At 40.0% G+C, this 21,052-nt stretch overlaps 1 protein-coding gene across 1 annotated transcript in view; it reads left to right on the forward strand.

The window, feature by feature from the left end:
• Positions 1-21,052, forward strand: part of col9a2 (procollagen, type IX, alpha 2) — a 68,397-nt gene that overhangs the window by 23,958 nt on the left and 23,387 nt on the right. The window contains exons 4-12 of the mRNA XM_060903940.1: positions 1,389-1,412; positions 1,780-1,833; positions 5,286-5,339; positions 6,248-6,298; positions 10,123-10,179; positions 10,295-10,348; positions 13,458-13,511; positions 15,184-15,237; positions 15,324-15,377. Of these exons, the coding sequence (XP_060759923.1) occupies positions 1,389-1,412; positions 1,780-1,833; positions 5,286-5,339; positions 6,248-6,298; positions 10,123-10,179; positions 10,295-10,348; positions 13,458-13,511; positions 15,184-15,237; positions 15,324-15,377 (456 nt within the window). The remainder of the gene's footprint in view (positions 1-1,388; positions 1,413-1,779; positions 1,834-5,285; positions 5,340-6,247; positions 6,299-10,122; positions 10,180-10,294; positions 10,349-13,457; positions 13,512-15,183; positions 15,238-15,323; positions 15,378-21,052) is intronic.

The raw sequence follows: 21,052 nt of genomic DNA on the forward strand, positions 1-21,052 counted from the left end.
ATCTAATATTCACCTCAATGAGCTCGAGTCTGAATATGGATAACTTCCTTTGTGTATCTATTGATGTATTTTTGAATATTCTGAATATAGCCCTTGTTTTTTTTTTTAAAGCTATATTATTCTAGAAAGAATTTGTTTATGTTGTTGTTTGACACAAGGCCAATACTCTAATTTTTCATCTTAATGTACTATACTGCATAGTCTAGGTCAGGGCTTTTCAAAGTGTGGGGTGCGCCTCCCCTAGGGGGCGCCAGAGTTCTTTGGGGGGGCGCAACGTGAGGAAAAATAAACCAGAATAAGTTACTATTGCGGACATTTAGCGAACTTCAGCTTGCCTTTGCCAGAGACAAAATGGATCGATTTTTAGTACCTAAAGCTACAGTGAGTGAGGAGACAGAGTCTGGGCCAAGCAAAAAAAGAAGGAAGTATGACCACGATTATTTAAAGTTTGGATTTTCATGGACTGGATCTGAAGATGCTCCACTGCCACAGTGTGTTGTCTGCCAAGAGGTGCGAGCTAACGATGCTATGAGATGTTTAAAATGTGTAAAACAAGATGTTTTAAAAAAAGCACAGATGTTTAAAATGTGTAAAAAAAGATGTTTTCAAAAAGCACAGATGTTTAAAATGTGTAAAAAAGATGTTTTAAAAAGCACAGATGTTTAAAATGTGTAAAAAAAGATGTTTTAAAAAGCACAGATGTTTAAAATGTGTAAAAAAGATGTTTTAAAAAAGCACAGATGTTTAAAATGTGTAAAAAAAAATTTAAAAAAGCACAGATGTTTAAAATGTGTAAAAAAGATGTTTTAAAAAGCACAGATGTTTAAAATGTGTAAAAAAAGATGTTTTAAAAAGCACAGATGTTTAAAATGTGTAAAAAAAGATGTTTTCAAAAAGCACAGATGTTTAAAATGTGTAAAAAAAGATGTTTTAAAAAAGCACAGATGTTTAAAATGTGTAAAAAAAAAGATGTTTTCAAGAAGCACAGATGTTTAAAATGTGTAAAAAAAGATGTTTTAAAAAAGCACAGATGTTTAAAATGTGTAAAAAAATGTTTTAAAAAAGCACAGATGTTTAAAATGTGTAAAAAAGTTTTCAAAAAGCACAGATGTTTAAAATGTGTAAAAAAATATGTTTTAAAAAAGCACAGATGTTTAAAATGTGTAAAAGAAAAAAAGTGTACAACAACCATTTTTTTTAAATACGAATAGAACATTAAGTATAGTAACAACAAAAATTGTAAGGGGGGGGGGGGGGGGGGGGCGCTGTTGTTTATTTGCTCTCTGAGGGGGGGCTCACTCTCCCACACTTTGAAAACCCCTGGTCTAGGTATCAATGTATGGATAGTTTTCCATTTTCTATCTTTCTTATTTTCTATTTTCCTGCAGGGACCTGGGCTTCCTGGACTTCCTGTAAGTACTAATTACAAGACAACATTAATTGCCATCTTGTGTTTAAACAAAAATGATCATTAGTTTTCCAGTGAACTGGGTTATGTTGAAACATATTATTATTATTATTATTATTATTATTATTATTATTATTTTTATTATTATTATTATTAGTGAACTTATCGTACACTTTCAGCTGTGTCAGAATCCATTCACAGCTTGTAGTTGATCTATCTGGACAAGGATTAAGGGTCTGTGCACTTCAGTGGCTCCCTGGGGTTTGAACTCACCAGTAGAGAACTGTGAAGACCAATTAATATAGCAGAGCTGTGTAGCAAAATGAGTTCAAAGTCTTACCTCACATGTCTGTTCATTCTTCTGTCTTCAGGGACCAGCAGGTCCGATTGGGCTTCCTGGGGAAATTGGGCTCCCTGGACCCAAGGTTGGTCATCTCCTTTCCATCCACACAGAACTAGCGTCATCACTTAATGTGACCTGTATCTGTAACAACATTCATTATTGCCTGGAATCTCATGTTTTACTATAACGTGATGCTAAACATCTCAGTATACTGATTAGCTTTGCCTTGATTTCAAGTAATTCATCACATGACAGCAGATTGTAGATAATTCTACTTTATATTAATATTACTTGAACTAGTAAGAGGTAGGGCTTGAAAAAATTAAACAATTTTAGTCTGTCACATGACCATCTATTAGACTTCATTTCACCTTGGCATCGAGTCTACAAGTCTCTAAAACTAAACTGGACTGAACTGGATGAAAGCCGTTCTTCCAAAAGATATTCCCTCAACTGGTGTCCAAAATCTCCCATACTCCTATACACACCATATACACACACCAGCCATTTTAATAGATACACCCATCCACCTGCTGTTTTATGCCGTTATCTAATCAGCCGGTCCCTTGACAGCTGCACAATGCATAAAATCATGCAGATACAAATCAAGAGCTTCACTTTTTAATGTTCACTTCAAACATCAGAATGGGAAAAATTGTGATCTCAAAGTGTGCTGATGGGTGTTGGTTTGTGTGACTCAAACCAACACTCATCATCTGGCACCAACACCCCGTGCTACAGTGAAACCACCCCATGCGACAGTGGTTTGAGTATTTCAGGAACTGCTGATCTCCTGGGGTTTTCATGCACAACAGTCTCTAGAGTTTACACAAAATGGTGCAAAAAAAAAAAAAACACTGAGTGAGCGACAGTTCCGTGGGTAGAAACGCCTTGTTGAGAAGAAAGTTCAGAGGAAAATGGCCAGATTGGTTCGAGCTGCCAGGAAGTAACTCATAGCAACTCTTTACAACTGTGGTGAGCAGAAAAACATCTCAGCATGCAACAGCAGAAGAACACATTGGGTTCCAGTCCTGCAGTCAAGAACAGGAATCTTAGAATCAAGAACAAGTTCCTATTAAAGTGGCCGGTGAGTGTAGAGTGTGAAGGCCATAGCATATGATTTATCTCATTTTCATACCCATTCAATGAGCCCTTGTACCCTGTGGATGGGTGGAGTCATCTTGGAAAAGATCACTCCCATCAGGATAGAAATATTTCATAATAAGCTAAAAGTGATCAGTCGGAAGAAGTTTGTATTGATTAGTTATGACTTTTCCCTCAAAGGGAATCCGACCACATCAATTTTTTTTCCACATCTCCGTAAACCAGTTCTAATGATTTTTGCATTACTAAACTCTCAAACGTCTTGGTAATGAGAAGTTGATGCACTGCAGCTCTACTGTGATATCCCTCTCTGTGTAGTTGTTGATGGACTGTTCCTGTAGACAGTCTGATCACATCCCTCAGTCACCCGAGGAATAGTTACTCGACTGTTTTTCCTTACATATGAATGGGCAGCATGTTCAGTGAATCCAAACTTACTGATGTCTTTCCCACAAATGATCCAAATTCAAGCCCAACCAGGCCTGCTCAGCTTTTTACTCATTCCACATAGTGTGATGGTATGTAAATTTGTATCATGCTGCACTGCTGTCTGGAAGCATCCGGACTACATTTCTCCATACATTTATTCTTTTTTTGTTGTTGTTTTTACTTTAATTTGTCAGTCATCTGTATATCTCGAACAATATATAACAAGCATAATGCCATAAAATCAAAACATGTGTCCAGGATCAATGGAACCTGATAAACTGTATAGCGAATATTACAACCCCGATTCCAAAAAAGTTGGGACAAAGTACAAATTGTAAATAAAAACGGAATGCAATGATGTGGACGTTTCAAAATTCCATATTTTATTCAGAATAGAACATAGATGACATATCAAATGTTTAAACTGAGAAAATGTATCATTTAAAGAGAAAAATTAGGTGATTTTAAATTTCATGACAACACCACATCTCAAAAAAGTTGGGACAAGGCCATGTTTACCACTGTGAGACATCCCCTTTTCTCTTTACAACAGACTGTAAACGTCTGGGGACTGAGGAGACAAGTTGCTCAAGTTTAGGGATAGGAATGTTAACCCATTCTTGTCTAATGTAGGATTCTAGTTGCTCAACTGTCTTAGGTCTTTTTTGTCGTATCTTGCGTTTTATGATGCGCCAAATGTTTTCTATGGGTGAAAGATCTGGACTGCAGGCTGGCCAGTTCAGTACCCGGACCCTTCTTCTACGCAGCCATGATGCTGTAATTGATGCAGTCTGTGGTTTGGCATTGTCATGTTGGAAAATGCAAGGTCTTCCCTGAAAGAGACGTCGTCTGGATGGGAGCATATGTTGCTCTAGAACCTGGATATACCGTTCAGCATTGATGGTGTCTTTCCAGATGTGTAAGCTGCCCATGCCACACGCACTAATGCAACCCCATACCATCAGAGATGCAGGCTTCTGAACTGAGCGCTGATAACAACTTGGGCCGTCCTTCTCCTCTTTAGTCCGAATGACACGGCGTCCCTGATTTCCATACAGAACTTCAAACTTTGATTCGTCTGACCACAGAACAGTTTTCCACTTTGCCACAGTCCATTTTAAATGAGCCTTGGCCCAGAGAAGATGTCTGCACTTCTGGAACATGTTTAGATACGGCTTCTTCTTTGAACTATAGAGTTTTAGCTGGCAACGGCGGATGGCATGGTGAATTGTGTTCACAGATAATGTTCTCTGGAAATATTCCTGAGCCCATTTTGTGATTTCCAATACAGAAGCATGCCTGTATGTGATGCAGTGCCGTCTAAGGGCCCGAAGATCACGGGCACCCAGTATGGTTTTCCGGCCTTGACCCTCACGCACAGAGATTCTTCCAGATTCTCTGAAACTTTTGATGATATTATGCACTGGAGATGATGATATGTTCAAACTCTTTGCAATTTTACACTGTCGAACTCCTTTCTGATATTGCTCCACTATTTGTCGGCACAGAATTAGGGGGATTGGTGATCCTCTTCCCATCTTTACTTCTGAGAGCCGCTGCCACTCCAAGATGCTCTTTTTATACCCAGTCATGTTAATGACCTATTGCCAATTGACCTAATGAGTTGCAATTTGGTCCTCCAGCTGTTCCTTTTTTGTACCTTTAACTTTTCCAGCCTCTTATTGCCCCTGTCCCAACTTTTTTGAGATGTGTTGCTGTCATGAAATTTCAAATGAGCCAATATTTGGCATGAAATTTCAAAATGTCTCACTTTCGACATTTGATATGTTGTCTATGTTCTATTGTGAATACAATATCAGTTTTTGAGATTTATAAATTATTGCGTTCCATTTTTATTTACAATTTGTACTTTGTCCCAACTTTTTTGGAATTGGGGTTGTAAATAATGAACAGAACAGGAAGGCTAATTCAACTCCATCCAGCAAATGCATTTTGTCAAGGTTATTTCTTAATGACTTTCATATTCCTACCCATTCTCAGGGAACTCTGGGACTGCCTGGACCACCAGGTTTGCCAGGACCTCCAGGGAAACCTGTAAGTCATGATTTAGCTCTTGTTATAATGCATTAAAATGCCTGAAGCAGGTTTACCAACGCTATTTCAGTGTATTATCAGAGTTATAAGGGTTAGTTTACTGTCAGTGTATAAGTACTGTCACTGGAGCAGTATTCTCAAGGACATATAAGGAATAAACACAACAGGGTGTGCTGTTATTGGAAAATAATCAACAACAGGGCGCTGACATGAAGCAGAGGGCCTTTTTCCACTCTGAAGTTGATTATTTTCCAATAACCGCATGTCTCTGACGTGTTTTAGTCCTCTTATAAGACAGCAATTTGCCAACGATTACAATTTCCAAATTATTCATGAATGACAGTCACAATTTACAATTTTTAACCATTAATAGTTACGTTTATTGTTGTGGAACGTCAAGTTAGTTCCTGTTATCACTTATGTTAGAGCAGCAATAAGCAGTCACCAGGCTTTCTAAGAACCCAGAAAATGCAAAGAAAATACTCAGTTCTGTGGACATGGTGGAAAAGGATTAAGAACTGAAACTGGAGACTCCTTCCATAACTGTGAAATAAACTCCATATAGAAGGCTTGAGCAAATTGATTATGCATTTTTCTTGGTTAAAAAACAACATATTTTATCTTCCATTGATTATTAGCCTTAGATTATGTGTAGCGTCTGCTAGACAAGTCTATCTGTCTCTCTATCTGTCTCTCTCTTTCTCTCGTATTTATATGCACATACTACACACTGGATGTCTGATTGTTGTGAAGTGTAAATATGTACTGTAATAGCTGGTTTACTTTTATTTCTCAGAAACATTCATTTTGTGAACTCATGGTGTGTCTCCAAATAAACAACTTTTATTATGTTATTATCTTCCATGGATCCCTTTTTTCCAATTTCATTTTCTCGTTATCACACTCAGGGGCTGCCTGGGAAGTTCTTGGGTTTAGAAGAAGGCAGTGCTGATTTCCAGGTAAGATTATTATTATTATTATTTTCATTTCATTCATTTCATTATCTGTAGCCGCTTTATCCTGTTCTACAGGGTCGCAGGCAAGCTGGAGCCTATCCCAGCTGACTACGGGCGAAAGGCGGGGTACACCCTGGACAAGTCGCCAGGTCATCACAGGGCTGACACATAGACACAGACAACCATTCACACTCACATTCACACCTACGCTCAATTTAGAGTCACCAGTTAACCTAACCTGCATGTCTTTGGACTGTGGGGGAAACCGGAGCACCCGGAGGAAACCCATGCGGACACAGGGAGAACATGCAAATTCCACACAGAAAGGCCCTCGCCGGCCACGGGGCTCGAACCCAGACCTTCTTGCTGTGAGGCGACAGCGCTAACCACTACGCCACCGTGCCGCCCATTATTATTATTATTATATAAAGATAAAATGATCTGCCAATGTGTCTGTGGCTGTATGAATTTCTCCATCGTATAACTACATGCTAAGCTACAAGACTCTTGTTGTAATATAATGATTTATTTATATGTCAACATGTGGTAGAAATAATTTCCTGGATGATGTATGTTACCATATAAGAGTTTGTCACTTGTAGATATTACACTGATATTTTAGTGGCTGTGTGACAAAAAGGAAGTTTTATTTTGCGCAAAATCCACAATGACAGTCAGAAAAATGGGTAAGGTAGTTTATGTCAGGCCAGGAAGAACAAGCAAAAGGTCAATGATAAATATAGACAGAATGACAGAGAATAAGGCTCATTAACATACATTAATTCAATGGCACTGACACCACAGGAACCCTGGTGCACGGAGAGTGAGAGGGTGACTGTTCAAATAACCAGCTGGCTGATATATCTCACAGCAGACGCGTTTCTGTCTTTTGGACTGGTTTTATGGATATTCACTCATGGGAGCATTGTAGGACACAGCAAGGCATAGGAATGAACTGTTTTATTTCTTTTATACCACATCAATTAGCTAATAATTATAATTTTTAAATTAATTAATTAGGGCACGTTGTACTTTATTCATTTATACAGTAGTTCCATTTAAAGTTGTGAAATATCCACAGACAAGTTAATTCCTCATACCATTTATGTTATTATAGCTATAAACACGCATACCCTCACCAGCGTCTCTTTTTTTCTCCCTTAAAGTTAATAACATCAAATGCAGTTTATCCTGTTACCAAGAAATTATAAAAACCTTGAATATTTTCCTAATCTCTCATCTCATTATCTCTAGCCGCTTTATCCTTCTACAGGGCCGCAGGCAAGCTGGAGCCTATCCCAGCTGACTACGGGCGAAAGGCGGGGTACACCCTGGACAAGTCGCCAGGTCATCACAGGGCTGACACATAGACACAGACAACCATTCACACTCACATTCACACCTACGGTCAATTTAGAGTCACCAGTTAACCTAACCTGCATGTCTTTGGACTGTGGGGGAAACCGGAGCACCCGGAGGAAACCCACATGGACAACATGCAAACTCCACACAGAAAGGCCCTCGCCAGCCACGGGGCTCGAACCCAGACCTTCTTGCTGTGAGGCGACAGCGCTAACCACTACACCACCGTGCCGCCCTGAATATTTTCCTGTAACATTAAAAAAAAGTTACAGCTTTACCGGTACCTCTGACTGTTAAGGTGATGCTATACGGGGTGACTTTTTGGGCAATGTTGCCGACACAGGGCAACTAATTCGGGCAATAGACAATTGGCAACAACCAATCAGATAAGAGCAAATCGATTGCCAGCGACACAGACACGGCAAAGATGGACACTGATACATTCACAGCTGTCACTTTTGTCTTGGCTTCAGCTTTTATTTCGCTCAAGTAAGGATCACTTCTGGAACAAAACTGAATAGATACTCTGGTCGAAAGATAAATTTGCCATTATTTTAAACGTTTAGAAGTCAAAATAACCACATTATTCTGTTAATACGTTTTTTTTAAAAATCTCTTTTAAAATGCTACTATACATATGCTATAACTAATAACTGACAGATAATCACGAAAACATAGTGGCAAAAACATCTCATCTCATCTCGCCGCTTTATCCTGTTCTACAGGGTCGCAGGCAAGCTGGAGCCTATCCCAGCTGACTACGGGCGAGAGGCGGGGTACACCCTGGACAAGTCGCCAGGTCATCACAGGGCTGACACATAGACAATCATTCACACCTACGGTCAATTTTAGAGTCACCAGTTAGCCTAACCTGCATGTCTTTGGACTGTGGGGGAAACCGGAGCACCTGGAGGAAACCCACACGGACACGGGGAGAACATGCAAACTCCACACAGAAAGACCCTCGCCGGCCACGGGGCTCGACCCGGACCTTCTTGCTGTGAGGCGACAGCGCTACCACTACACCACCATGCCGCCCTGGCAAAAACATAATCATTTAATTCTCATCTCAGCAAAAAATGACATGGGCCAGGAGACGGCTGCTGAGGAGGAAAAGGGGCCGACAGAGCTCCTGAAACGCTTTCTTTTTACATCCTTAAGTTTGTCCTGTTTCACCCTCGGGTTCTACAAGCAGTTGTGCTCTGTATGTGATTTAGATCAGATGATAAGTTAGACAATCTCTTACAGCTCACAAAAAAACAAAAAAAAAATCATGAGCTTCCCATCACTTTTAATTTGACGCAAGAGAGCTAACGTTATCCCTACATAGCTCGCGATAATGTTCAGCTAACTATGTTACTATGTTAGCAAAAAACACTGCTAGTTAGCTAAATCTCATTTAGTCTCTCTGGAGCGGTGGTTAACTAACGGCAGTTTACACTTAGCTGAAAACAATCGATGTCTTAATTACAACCTGAGCACATAAAAGTCGATGTCTGTTGGTTTTCGAAGCATTTGATGAGGTAAATTCACCACTTTGGGTTTACACGTAACACCTTACCGACATAAAAAGATATAAGTTATCTCTCTTTTTCTTCGCTCTACTGCCATTGAGACGCCGCCATCTTGTTTGAAAATTTCAGAAGCTCTCAGGTGGTCATGTGATTCGATTCACTAGGACTCCTGGCTGCATTGGGATTCGACCTCATGAACTCCTGAGGATAGGGTTGGAGCCTAAATTTGATGTTTGATGAAATAATAATGCAATGAAAACAATTTTTGGTTGTTTTAAACATTTTGGGCGGCACGGTGGTGTAGTGGTTAGCACTGTCGCCTCAGGTTCTGGGTTCAAGTCCAGTGGCCAACTTCAAGTCTTTCTGTGTGGAGAAGTTTGCATGTTCTCCCCGTGTCCGCTTGGGTTTCCTCCGGGTGCTCCGGTTTCCCCCACAGTCCAAAGACATGCAGGTTAGGCTAACTGGTGACTCTAAATTGACCGTAGGTGTGAATGTGAGTGTGAATGGTTGTCTGTGTCTATGTGTCAGCCCTGTGATGACCTGGCGACTTGTCCAGGGTGTACCCCGCCTTTCGCCCGTAGTCAGCTGGGATAGGCTCCAGCTTGTCTGTGACCCTGTAGAACAGGATAAGCGGTTACAGATAATGGATGGATATTTGGACCTCAGTGTAATTTGAGCCAAGAATTATTTATTGAAGATAAACGAAGACCTGAAATTTACCTTGAGCTTTAATGTAATCCTTCTCTTGATGCACTTCTTTTAATGAGCTCAGAGCTTATGGCTTTCCTAAGGGTTTAATGACTCTCCACTAAAGTGTTCCCTTCAAACACCTACAGTATGCTCATTAGTGACCCCTTAGATTAGATATTATGAAGGAGAAAATACTTATTGAAGAATTATTGTGTATTGTGAACTAATTTTCAGCTTTTTTTTTTTTTTTTCCTCTTGCAGTGCCCAACTAACTGTCCACATGGACCTAAAGGTCCTCAAGGTCTCCAGGGTATGAAGGTGAGTGAATTTGCACACTTCTTCATTTTTGCATCTCATTTATTAGCTTATGATGAGGCTTTACATCAACAGTTGACTGACGCTCTATGCTGTTTTTTATTATTTGTTCTCACAGGGTCACAAAGGTCGTGCTGGTTTACTGGGAGCTCCGGGAAGCATTGGAAAGCCGGTATGGAAAATCTTTTGTTACCTGCTTCGTTGATTTTCTGGTAGATGCTCCATAAGTTGGTTCAGTGTTTTGTTGAAATACACTACCGTTCAAAAGTTTGGGGTCACTTTGAAATGTCCTTATTTTTGAAAGAAAAGCACTGTTCTTTTCAATGAAGATCACTTTAAACTAATCAGAAATGCACTCTATACATTGCTAATGTGGTAAATGACTATTCTAGCTGCAAATGTCTGGTTTTTGGTGCAATATCTCCATAGGTGTATAGAGGCCCATTTCCAGCAACTCTCACTCCAGTGTTCTAATGGTACAATGTGTTTGCTCATTGCCTCAGAAGGCTAATGGATGATTAGAAAACCCTTGTACAATCATGTTAGCACAGCTGAAAACAGTTGAGCTCTTTAGAGAAGCTATAAAACTGACCTTCCTTTGAGCAGATTGAGTTTCTGGAGCATCACATTTGTGGGGTCGATTAAAAACCCTTTGGTGACTGACCCCTTGAAAATGGTTCCTCCAGGAACCATGACGTTTCAGTTGTCAAGACAACGGAAAAACTAAAATACAAATACAAGAGCATTTTGTTTTGTGCACAAGAGCATTGTGACGTATCTTTCTGTTTTTGTATTTTAGTTTTTCCGTTGTCTTGACAACTGAAACGTCATCGTTCCTGGAGGAACCATTTTCAAGGGGTCAGTCACCAAAGGGTTAAATGCTCAAAATGGCCAGAAAAATGTCTCGACTATATTTTCTATTCATTTTACAACTTATGGTGGGAAATAAAAGTGTGACTTTTCATGGAAAACACAAAATTGTCTGGGTGACCCCAAACTTTTGAACGGTAGTGTATATGATGTGCATTTTCTGTGCAAAATGGTAGAAATGTTGGTTTTCGTTTATTTATTTATTTATTCATTTTTTTACTGGAATCATTAGATGCATTTTCCCCCATGTCCGTGTTTGCGAGTGTAAAACCCTTTGCTTGTAGTTCAGATCCATGCAAAATATTTCAGCTGAGAGAAAAATGTCAAAACGCCAAAATTACACCATGTGAAGGGTTTTCGTAACCTGCCACACATTTACATACTGTATGTAACAATATTTAATGGCTAACCAAGTATTTCATGTCATATAATGTCTAAATGTTTGCAATTAAATGAGCGTGTAGGTTTTGTCATGCAGAATGTTTTGTTAAACTGATGTTATCAGTAATTATGGTTCTTCCGACAGACTTGAAGGGTTGATTGAATTGGCAGTCAGGCAGGAAAAGACAAATAGTGCAATTTGCTTGATGATGCAATGAAAGTGAAAAACAAACCTCAGCTCTTTCTCTTCTGTACACAGATACGCACTGACAGATACATCCAAACGGGATTTAAAAATAGTTTCCCCAGCCTGTTCAGGGTTGTCAGGTCTTTGCAAAAGTAATCTGCAAAACCACAAAAAACACCTTGATATTGGGGGAAAAAAAAAACCAAGTTCACTGTAGTCCACACGCATTTCTGATTTCTGGGATCTTCAAGACACCTTTTATTTTATCATCACCTTAGCCATTATCCACTCCAAACGTCCTTATCTTTGCAGTTTATCTGACAACAGAAATGTTTCTGTATATCATAAATAAGTGCACTGCACGTTCACGTTCCCTTTGTTTGCTATAATCTGTGGAAACTAAATATATTTAATTCCAATTATTTGCTTGAAAACAGGATCTTGGAACTCAACTTTGTCCCAAACTAACCCAATTAAAGATTAAAAACGTGACCAATCCTGGTCCAATTATACCATCTGCAAAGGTATTTCATGTTTGGGGCTTGGAGTTTAATTTTAATACAATGAAAAGAAGGGCGGCACGGTGGTGTAGTGGTTAGCGCTGTCGCCTCACAGCAAGAAGGTCCGGGTTCGAGCCCCGTGGCCGGCAAGGGGCTTTCTGTGCGGAGTTTGCATGTTCTCCCCGTGTCCGCGTGGGTTTCCTCTGGGTGCTCCGGTTTCCCCCACAGTCCAAAGACATGCAGGTTAGGTTAACTGGTCACTCTAAATTGACCGTAGGTGTGAATGTGAGTGTGAATGGTTGTCTGTGTCTATGTGTCAGCCCTGTGATGACCTGGCGACTTGTCCAGGGTGTACCCCGCCTTTCGCCCGTAGTCAGCTGGGATAGGCTCCAGCTTGCCTGCGACCCTGTAGAAGGATAAAGCGGCTAGAGATAATGAGATGAGATGAGACCTTGCATTTCCTTTTCCTGAATATTTCAGGCAAAGAAAAAAAAACTAATTAAATCGCCTTGTAAAAGAGTACAGGTGTCGATAATATATGGGTTGCATTACTAACAAACAAACAAACAAATGGTGTAACAAAATGCTCAGGCCTACACCCACCTATTTATCCAGTGGATTAGCCCTAATGAAGCCCTCAGAGGCACACCAGCAGCATTAATCTGTGTGGTGTGTGAGCAGTCAGGTCTGGCTCAGTCGAAAAAGCATGGGAGGATGTCAGGTACTACAGGAGGGAAGAGGAGCTACACCGTATTAATCGTATTTAATGAGCACCCTGCAGACAGCAGGGCCACCTCAAGGGACGTGCTGCTTTTACTCTTATAGTGCACTGCATAGTGGTGCCTGAGACCTGCCTAGAAAGTAAAAGATCCAGCCTTAGACGTTCTCTTTTCGTCTAACTAGAAGGAAATCAAGGATTCGTTTTTGGTGTCACAGCAAAGCAATGACTAATAAGGAAATCAATAGACGGATTGCAGTGATTGGAGTCAGATTCGCTGGAGTATTGTAGTGCAACTTAAATAACGCTTCTGCATCCGAGTGGAGAATAAACAGTGCTTTCAGTCAGTCAGTGATCCCCTTATTCATTTTGTGCCAGAAACATTTTATTTTTCATTTGCTTTACTAACCAGCAGAAAAGACAAAGCGTTTTAAATTTTCCGACTCTGCCTATCTATTTCACAGGGCACAAAGGGAGGTGTTGGGATCTCTGGTGAGCAAGGAATACCAGGCCCTCCCGTAATGCATTCACTTCTGTTCTACTGTCATTTGGCAATATTAAACTCTCACATTGCTTTTACAGAATATATAGACAGTATGTTATCATTTCTTTCTTTATATTCCAGGGCCCACAGGGACTGAGAGGCTATCCAGGAGTGGTTGGGCGCAAAGGAGAGACGGTGAGTCATATACCACCTACAACTGCTGCTAAAATGAAAAATTGTGTACATGATGCACTGCAAAGCAGACTGCATACCAAGCAAACTGCTATCCAGGCACTTACAGAAAAAAAACACCTTACAGATCATATTTCAGATATGTGATTGTGTTTTATGTGACCTAAAACATCATCAGATTTTCACACAGGTCCTAAAAGTAGATAAAGAGAACCCAATTAAACAAATGAGACAAAAATATTATACTTGGTCATTTATTTATTGAGGAAAATGATCCAATATTACATATCTGTGAGTGGCAAAAGTATGTGAACCGTTGCCTTCAGTATCTGGTGTGACCCCCTTGTGCAGCAATAACTGCAACTAAACGTTTGCGGTAACTGTTGATCAGTCCTGCACACTGGCTTGGAGGAATTTTAGCCCGTTCCTCCGTACAGAACAGCTTCAACTCTGGGATGTTGGTGGGTTTCCTCACATTAACTGCTCGCTTCAGGTCCTTCCACATCATTTCAATTGGATTAAGGTCAGGACTTTGACTTGGCCATTCCAAAACATTAGCTTTATTCTTTTTAACCATTCTTTGGTAGAACGACTTGTGTGCTTAGGGTCGTTGTCTTGCTGCATGACCCACCTTCTCTTGAGATTCAGTTCATGGACAGATGTCCTGACATTTTCCTTTAGAATTCACTGGTATAATTCAGAATTCATTGTTCCATCAATGATGGCAAGCCGTCCTGGCCCAGATGCAGCAAAACAGGCCCAAACCATGATACTACCACCACCATGTTTCACAGACGGGATAAGGTTCTTATGCTGGAATGCAGTGTTTTCCTTTCTCCAAACATAATGCTTCTCATTTAAACCAAAAAGTTCTATTTTGGTCTCATCCGTCCACAAAACATTTTTCCAGTAGCCTTCTGGCTTGTCCATGTGATCTTTAGCAAACTACAGACGAGCAGCAATGTTCTTTTTGGAGAGCAGTGGCTTTCTCCTTGCAACCCTGCCATGCACACCATTGTTGTCCAGTGTTCTCCTGATGGTGGACTCATGAACATTAACATTAGCCAATGTGAGAGAGGCCTTCAGTTGCTTAGAAGTTACCCTGGGGTCCTTTGTGACCTTGCTGACTATTACACGCCTTGCTCTTGGAATGATCTTTGTTGGTCGACAACAAAAGCATTACCAAATACTGTAAGAAATTCACATGTGACCAATAAAACCACATGACCTACAGTACACATGAAAAATGTACATGCAGGTAAAAAAAAAAGAAAGAAGAAGCACAGAAATAAAAACACATTCACTGCATGTGAAAATACACAGTGTAGAAACTGTGTGAAAAATGTGTCGAAAAAACACGTGTCACATTTCCATCCGAATTCTATTATATATCATCAGTCAGTCACTACCTTTTTATAGATGTATATATAATCCTCCCCGACAATTTTCTGTCCAACTGTAAGCATTTTTTTCGATGAGCAAAATAATCCAGCTGTAAGACAGCATCCAACTGTTTATTACCTAAATGGTAATATACACACATCATTTCAATTTCTAAGGCATCTCTGAGGACTCTAAGCAACCACTTTAATTTAAATCCAACACAATTCAGATTAAAGTTGCACTTAGTTCCATGCCTTCATTTGTAAATCACTTTATTCATAATGTCTCTTAGGGCCCTCAAGGTTACAAAGGTATTCTTGGACCCATTGGACTTCCTGGAATCCCTGTAAGTTTGCAAATGCTGTTAGACTCACTCTTGATTTTCAGTCACTAAAGTCACATAAACTGTAACATCATCTTCCTGTCTTATAGGGTAAAGAGGGACCTCGAGGTCCTCCTGGAGAGAGTGGGGAGAAAGGTGATAGGGTGAGTACTATTAATCTGGATTCTCCAAAAGTTTGACGTTTCCTCATTTTAATTAATGATCCTTTTTTATAGGGTGACCAAGGCATCAAAGGATTGCAGGGAGCAGTGGGAAAGAAGGGACCGAATGTGGGTGAAATCAAAGAAGAAATTCTTTATTCAACGTACAACCCCGATTCCAAAAAAGTTGGGACAAAGTACAAATTGTAAATAAAAACGGAATGCAATGATGTGGAAGTTTCAAAATTCCATATTTTATTCAAAATAGAACATAGATGACATATCAAATGTTTAAACTGAGAAAATGTATCATTTAAAGAGAAAAATTAGGTGATTTTAAATTTCATGACAACAACACATCTCAAAAAAGTTGGGACAAGGCCATGTTTCCCACTGTGAGACATCCCCTTTTCTCTTTACAACAGTCTGTAAACGTCTGGGGACTGAGGAGACAAGTTGCTCAAGTTTAAGGATAGGAATGTTAACCCATTCTTGTCTAATGTAGGATTCTAGTTGCTCAACTGTCTTAGGTCTTTTTTGTCGTATCTTCCGTTTTATGATGCGCCAAATGTTTTCTATGGGTGAAAGATCTGGACTGCAGGCTGGCCAGTTCAGTACCCGGACCCTTCTTCTACGCAGCCATGATGCTGTAATTGGTGCAGTATGTGGTTTGGCATTGTCATGTTGGAAAATGCAAGGTCTTCCCTGAAAGAGACGTCGTCTGGATGGGAGCATATGTTGCTCTAGAACCTGGATATACCTTTCAGCATTGATGGTGTCTTTCCAGATGTGTAAGCTGCCCATGCCACACGCACTAATGCAACCCCATACCATCAGAGATGCAGGCTTCTGAACTGAGCGCTGATAACAACTTGGGTCGTCCTTCTCCTCTTTAGTCTGAATGACACGGCGTCCCTGATTTCCATAAAGAACTTCAAATTTTGATTCGTCTGACCACAGAATAGTTTTCCACTTTGCCACAGTCCATTTTAAATGAGCCTTGGCCCAGAGAAGACGTCTGCGCTTCTGGATCATGTTTACATACGGCTTCTTCTTTGAACTGTAGAGTTTTAGCTGGCAACGGCGGATGGCACGGTGAATTGTGTTCACAGATAATGTTCTCTGGAAATATTCCTGAGCCCATTTTGTGATTTCCAATACAGAAGCATGCCTGTATGTGATGCAGTGCCGTCTAAGGGCCCGAAGATCACGGGCACCCAGTATGGTTTTCCGGCCTTGACCCTTACGCACAGAGATTCTTCCAGATTCTCTGAATCTTTTGATGATATTATGCACTGTAGATGATGATATGTTCAAACTCTTTGCAATTTTACACCGTCAAACTCCTTTCTGATATTGCTCCACTATTTGTCGGCGCAGAATTAGGGGGATTGGTGATCCTCTTCCCATCTTTACTTCTGGGAGCCGCTGCCACTCCAAGATGCTCTTTTTATACCCAGTCATGTTAATGACCTATTGCCAATTGACCTAATGAGTTGCAATTTGGTCCTCCAGCTGTTCCTTTTCTGTACCTTTAACTTTTCCAGCCTCTTATTGCCCCTGTCCCAACTTTTTTGAGATGTGTTGCTGTCATGAAATTTCAAATGAGCCAATATTTGGCATGAAATTTCAAAATGTCTCACTTTCAACATTTGATATGTTGTCTATGTTCTATTGTGAATACAATATCAGTTTTTGAGATTTGTAAATTATTGCATTCCGTTTTTATTTACAATTTGTATTTTGTCCCAACTTTTTTGGAATCGGGATTGTATTATTTTAGGCATTCCTCTGACAATAATAGTCTTTACGATTTAGGGTCTCCCAGGGATTGATGGCAGAGATGGTACCCCTGGCATTCCAGGAATAAAGGTATGGACAACAATACTGATATATTTTCTTAACCCTTTGATGCAAAACATGGGTCAAAAGTGACCCGGCTGAGTTTTTATCTTCTATATCTTTGCAAAAAATTAATTCCATCATTCAGTATTCAAGGTATTCCTCAATTAAGTTGTTTTTGATCATCATACATCCTTATTTTATTTTTTCCTTTCTTACTTTTTGAATAAAAACCCTTTTTGTATCACTACCCTTCTAATGCACAACATGGGTCAAAAATGACCTGCGTTCATTTTCCAGGTTATTTCATGTACGGCTGAGTGTTTCTATGATATACTTTTGAAATAAATTCATTTTGTCATTTACTTTTCCAAATATGCAGTAAATATCTTGTTTTTGTTTAGCACAAATCATCATTTTTATTTTTCCTTCCTTAAGTTATGAACAAGCACAGCTTTTGTAATTCTACATCAAGTTTACACACATGGGTCAGAACCGACCCGCATGCATTTACTCCAGCGTTTGGTGGGAACTGTGAATTGTGCTTGTGTCAGACATTTCACAGCTCAGCACAGCGCCCTTTGCTCATCTAATACATGCAAGTAATCAGGGGTTAAATTGGGATTGGTTATGTGGGGGGGCTCTGCCTCGTACCCGCCCCTGCCCCCGCCGCCCTGCCCCAATATACTTTTTGGAAAATAACCCTCAAATTTGATAACCATATCATATTGCACAGAGATATACACCTTATCTGTGTGTTGTAGGCCTATGTGTGTCTTGTAGTGCCCCCCTACACATTATGGCAGTTTGAATGTAGATTGGTTGGCCAATGTAACAGATTGTACAGGTTGTTGTACATTGGTTTGAAGGAAATGATTAGTGGGGGGTCTGGGGGTCCTCCCCCAGAAGTTTTTTATTATCATACATGTTATTTGCTGAATTCTGGTGCATTTTAATAAGTTGCTAGCTGACTTTACAGAGGTAGGTTGAGCAATATCATGTTAAATCTTGTCACATGCCTACAGGTGAAAAATGTGAAGGAGAAATGTTCAGTGAGAAAATTTGAAGGCTTGCACAATCTTAAACCCAAACAGTTGATTTATTTTGGAGGATAAATGTTAAACATGCCAAAACACTGTCAGTCAAATTGTCAATTAAATATATTCATGCAGTGAATGCAACCAAATACAAACAACACTATAACATTGGAAGCATTTATTATTATTGTTATTATTATGTATTCAATTATTTATTTGGCATGTGGTGCTTTTTGTATTGTCTAGAACATACATAAGATGAGCATATTATAGCAGCAAAATAGAAGCACAATCATTTGAATGCAGCAAAAGTTTTGCTGCATTCAAATGATTGTGCTTCTATTTTGCTGCTATAATATGCTCATCTTATGTATGTTTAGGCTCAACTTTTGGTCAATCTCAGTAGCTAACTTTAACTGACATCTCCCCCTTCCCCCTGGCTAATTTCTGTCGATAACTGGGGACTATGGAAATTGAACTCGCCAAATGCACAGACAGTTCGTTCAAGCACCTCTGATGGATTAGGATCGTATGCAGGTAAAAGGGGAGACGGTGTACGGAGAAAATTATAAACAAGTCACAACGCTGAAACACAAGCCCAAAAACCCGCAAACCACGACTTCTGATTTTTTTTTAAAGCGAGCTCACAAAAAAAGAAACCCCAAAGTCGCTTATAAAAAGCGGAATTGGCAACCCACGCAGTGTTCCAGAAACCAGAATCTCTGATCGCAAGTTCTGTTCTAAATAGCTTTGACAGGTCGTCTTGTTATCAGGAAAACTATGATCTATCTCATAAAAGTCATGGGTTTATTGATTAATAAAACGATATTTAATTATTCAGAACTGAAAATCGTGAAAAGGGTTTGTTGCTTTTGATGTGTGCGCGTGATCATATGCCATCCGCTCCGAGCTTATGTGCCGGGGCTCAGCCCCGGACAGCCCCGGCCCAATTTAACCCCTGGAAGTAATGCTTTTCAATTGTTCTAACATTACCTTAGAAAAAAATGGATTATGTTTAGGTTGCCTTGAGAGTGAGTAGATTACTTGTCAGAAAGTTACAAGTAATTACTATTAGCTACCGAGCTGTTGACATATTCTACTTTAGTTAGCTAATTTTATTGTAGTTGGCTTAGCTAACTACATAGTTAATAAATAAATAACTGGCCCCATTCACTGCTAAAGTAATTACTTGAAACAAATTATTATTATAGTATTAAGACATTTAATTTTAAATCACACTTGGATGACCCATGTGTAGTAATAAAGTAGGAAAGAAAAAAATTAATTAATGATTTGTGGTAATTAAAACCAAGATGTTTAAAGAATACTTGGAATATTCAATCATAAAATAAATTGATTTCAAAAGATAGAGCAAAGAAAAACTCAGTCAGCATGAAATAACCTGGAAAATGAATGCGGGTCATTTTTGACCCATGTTGTGCATTAGAAGGGGTGTGCATATGTTTTGCATCAAAGGGTTAAAATTTAAACAAATGTACAATTTTCAGCAAACTCTGTTTGATTTCTTGCTTAGGGTGCTCCAGGCCAGAGTGGAAGACCTGGTCCGTCTGGCCCTCAGGGGACACCAGTAAGTATCTGGTCGAAGGGCATTGTTTGCATATGTGTCTGCCTTCATACTTCCAGAAAGCATGAATGTGTCCAGGTGGCACGGTGGTGTAGTGGTTAGTATTGTCGCCTCACAGCAAGAAGGTTCTGGGTTTGAGCCCAGTGGCTGACGGAGGCCTTTCTGTGTGGAGTTTGTTCTCCCCATGTCTGTGTGGGTTTCCTCCGGGTGCTCTGGTTTCCCCGACAGTCCAAAGACATGCAGGTTAGGCTAACTGGTGGCTCTAAATTGACCGTCGGTGTGAATGGTTGTTTGTCTCTGCGATGATTTGGCGACTTGTCCAGGGTATACCCCACCTCTCGGCCATAGTCCGCTGGGATAGAATCCAGCTTGCCCACGACTCTGCACAGGCTAAGCGGCTACGGATAATGGATGGATGAATGTGTCCACTAGGGGGCAGTGTAGGATGAACCAAACCAAAAGTCAATGCAAAAGAGAGCAGTCTTTGTGGCAATAAAGTCAAAGACGTGTTTACACTTTATTGTTTAAAATTGTATCGGTTCCACTTGAGAATTATTTGGAACCTAAAACCCTGTAACCAGCAGAAGAACTGTCATAACATCTTAGCACAATATTTCCATCCATATAATTGAACACGCCTCCGCACCAACCAATCAGAATTCACCTGAAGGTCCGGTGATGCACAGCAGTGTAAATATGCAACACGTAGAGTCTCCAAGGACATCAGTGCAGGTTACCCATCAACCCCCTCTCTGTGCTGCGTCTCAGACACGCAAACGTACTTCAGAAGTATAAATCAGCTCGAAGTCCACATTCTATTATCTCTTCCACTACTTACTTTTCTGCAACGTGGCAGTATCGGTCAGCACATGCCTGAGGACACACATTTTCACTCAGCTCACGTACTCACAAAGTCACTCTGCATTGTGTTTCCCTCCCCCATTCGTAACAATAACAAAAGAAAAAAAAAGGAAATAATTAACAAAATGTGAAGGCGTGTTTTCTGTACACCGATCCAGATTGACCCCTGTTGCCTGATTACTTTAGAATTTATACCACCTTGAAATTGCTCTCTCTCTCTCTCTCTCTTTGCAAACAATTCATCATCATCAAATGTGACTCTTTTTCCTGGTGACTGGGAGTAATGGAGCATGCTAGGTATTATCCACACCATCACTGAACTGAGCGCTCAGCGTAATAGAGGTGCTCCCTCA

The sequence above is a fragment of the Neoarius graeffei genome, chromosome 22, assembly GCF_027579695.1.
Source record: "Neoarius graeffei isolate fNeoGra1 chromosome 22, fNeoGra1.pri, whole genome shotgun sequence".
Taxonomy (NCBI): Eukaryota; Metazoa; Chordata; class Actinopteri; order Siluriformes; family Ariidae; genus Neoarius; species Neoarius graeffei.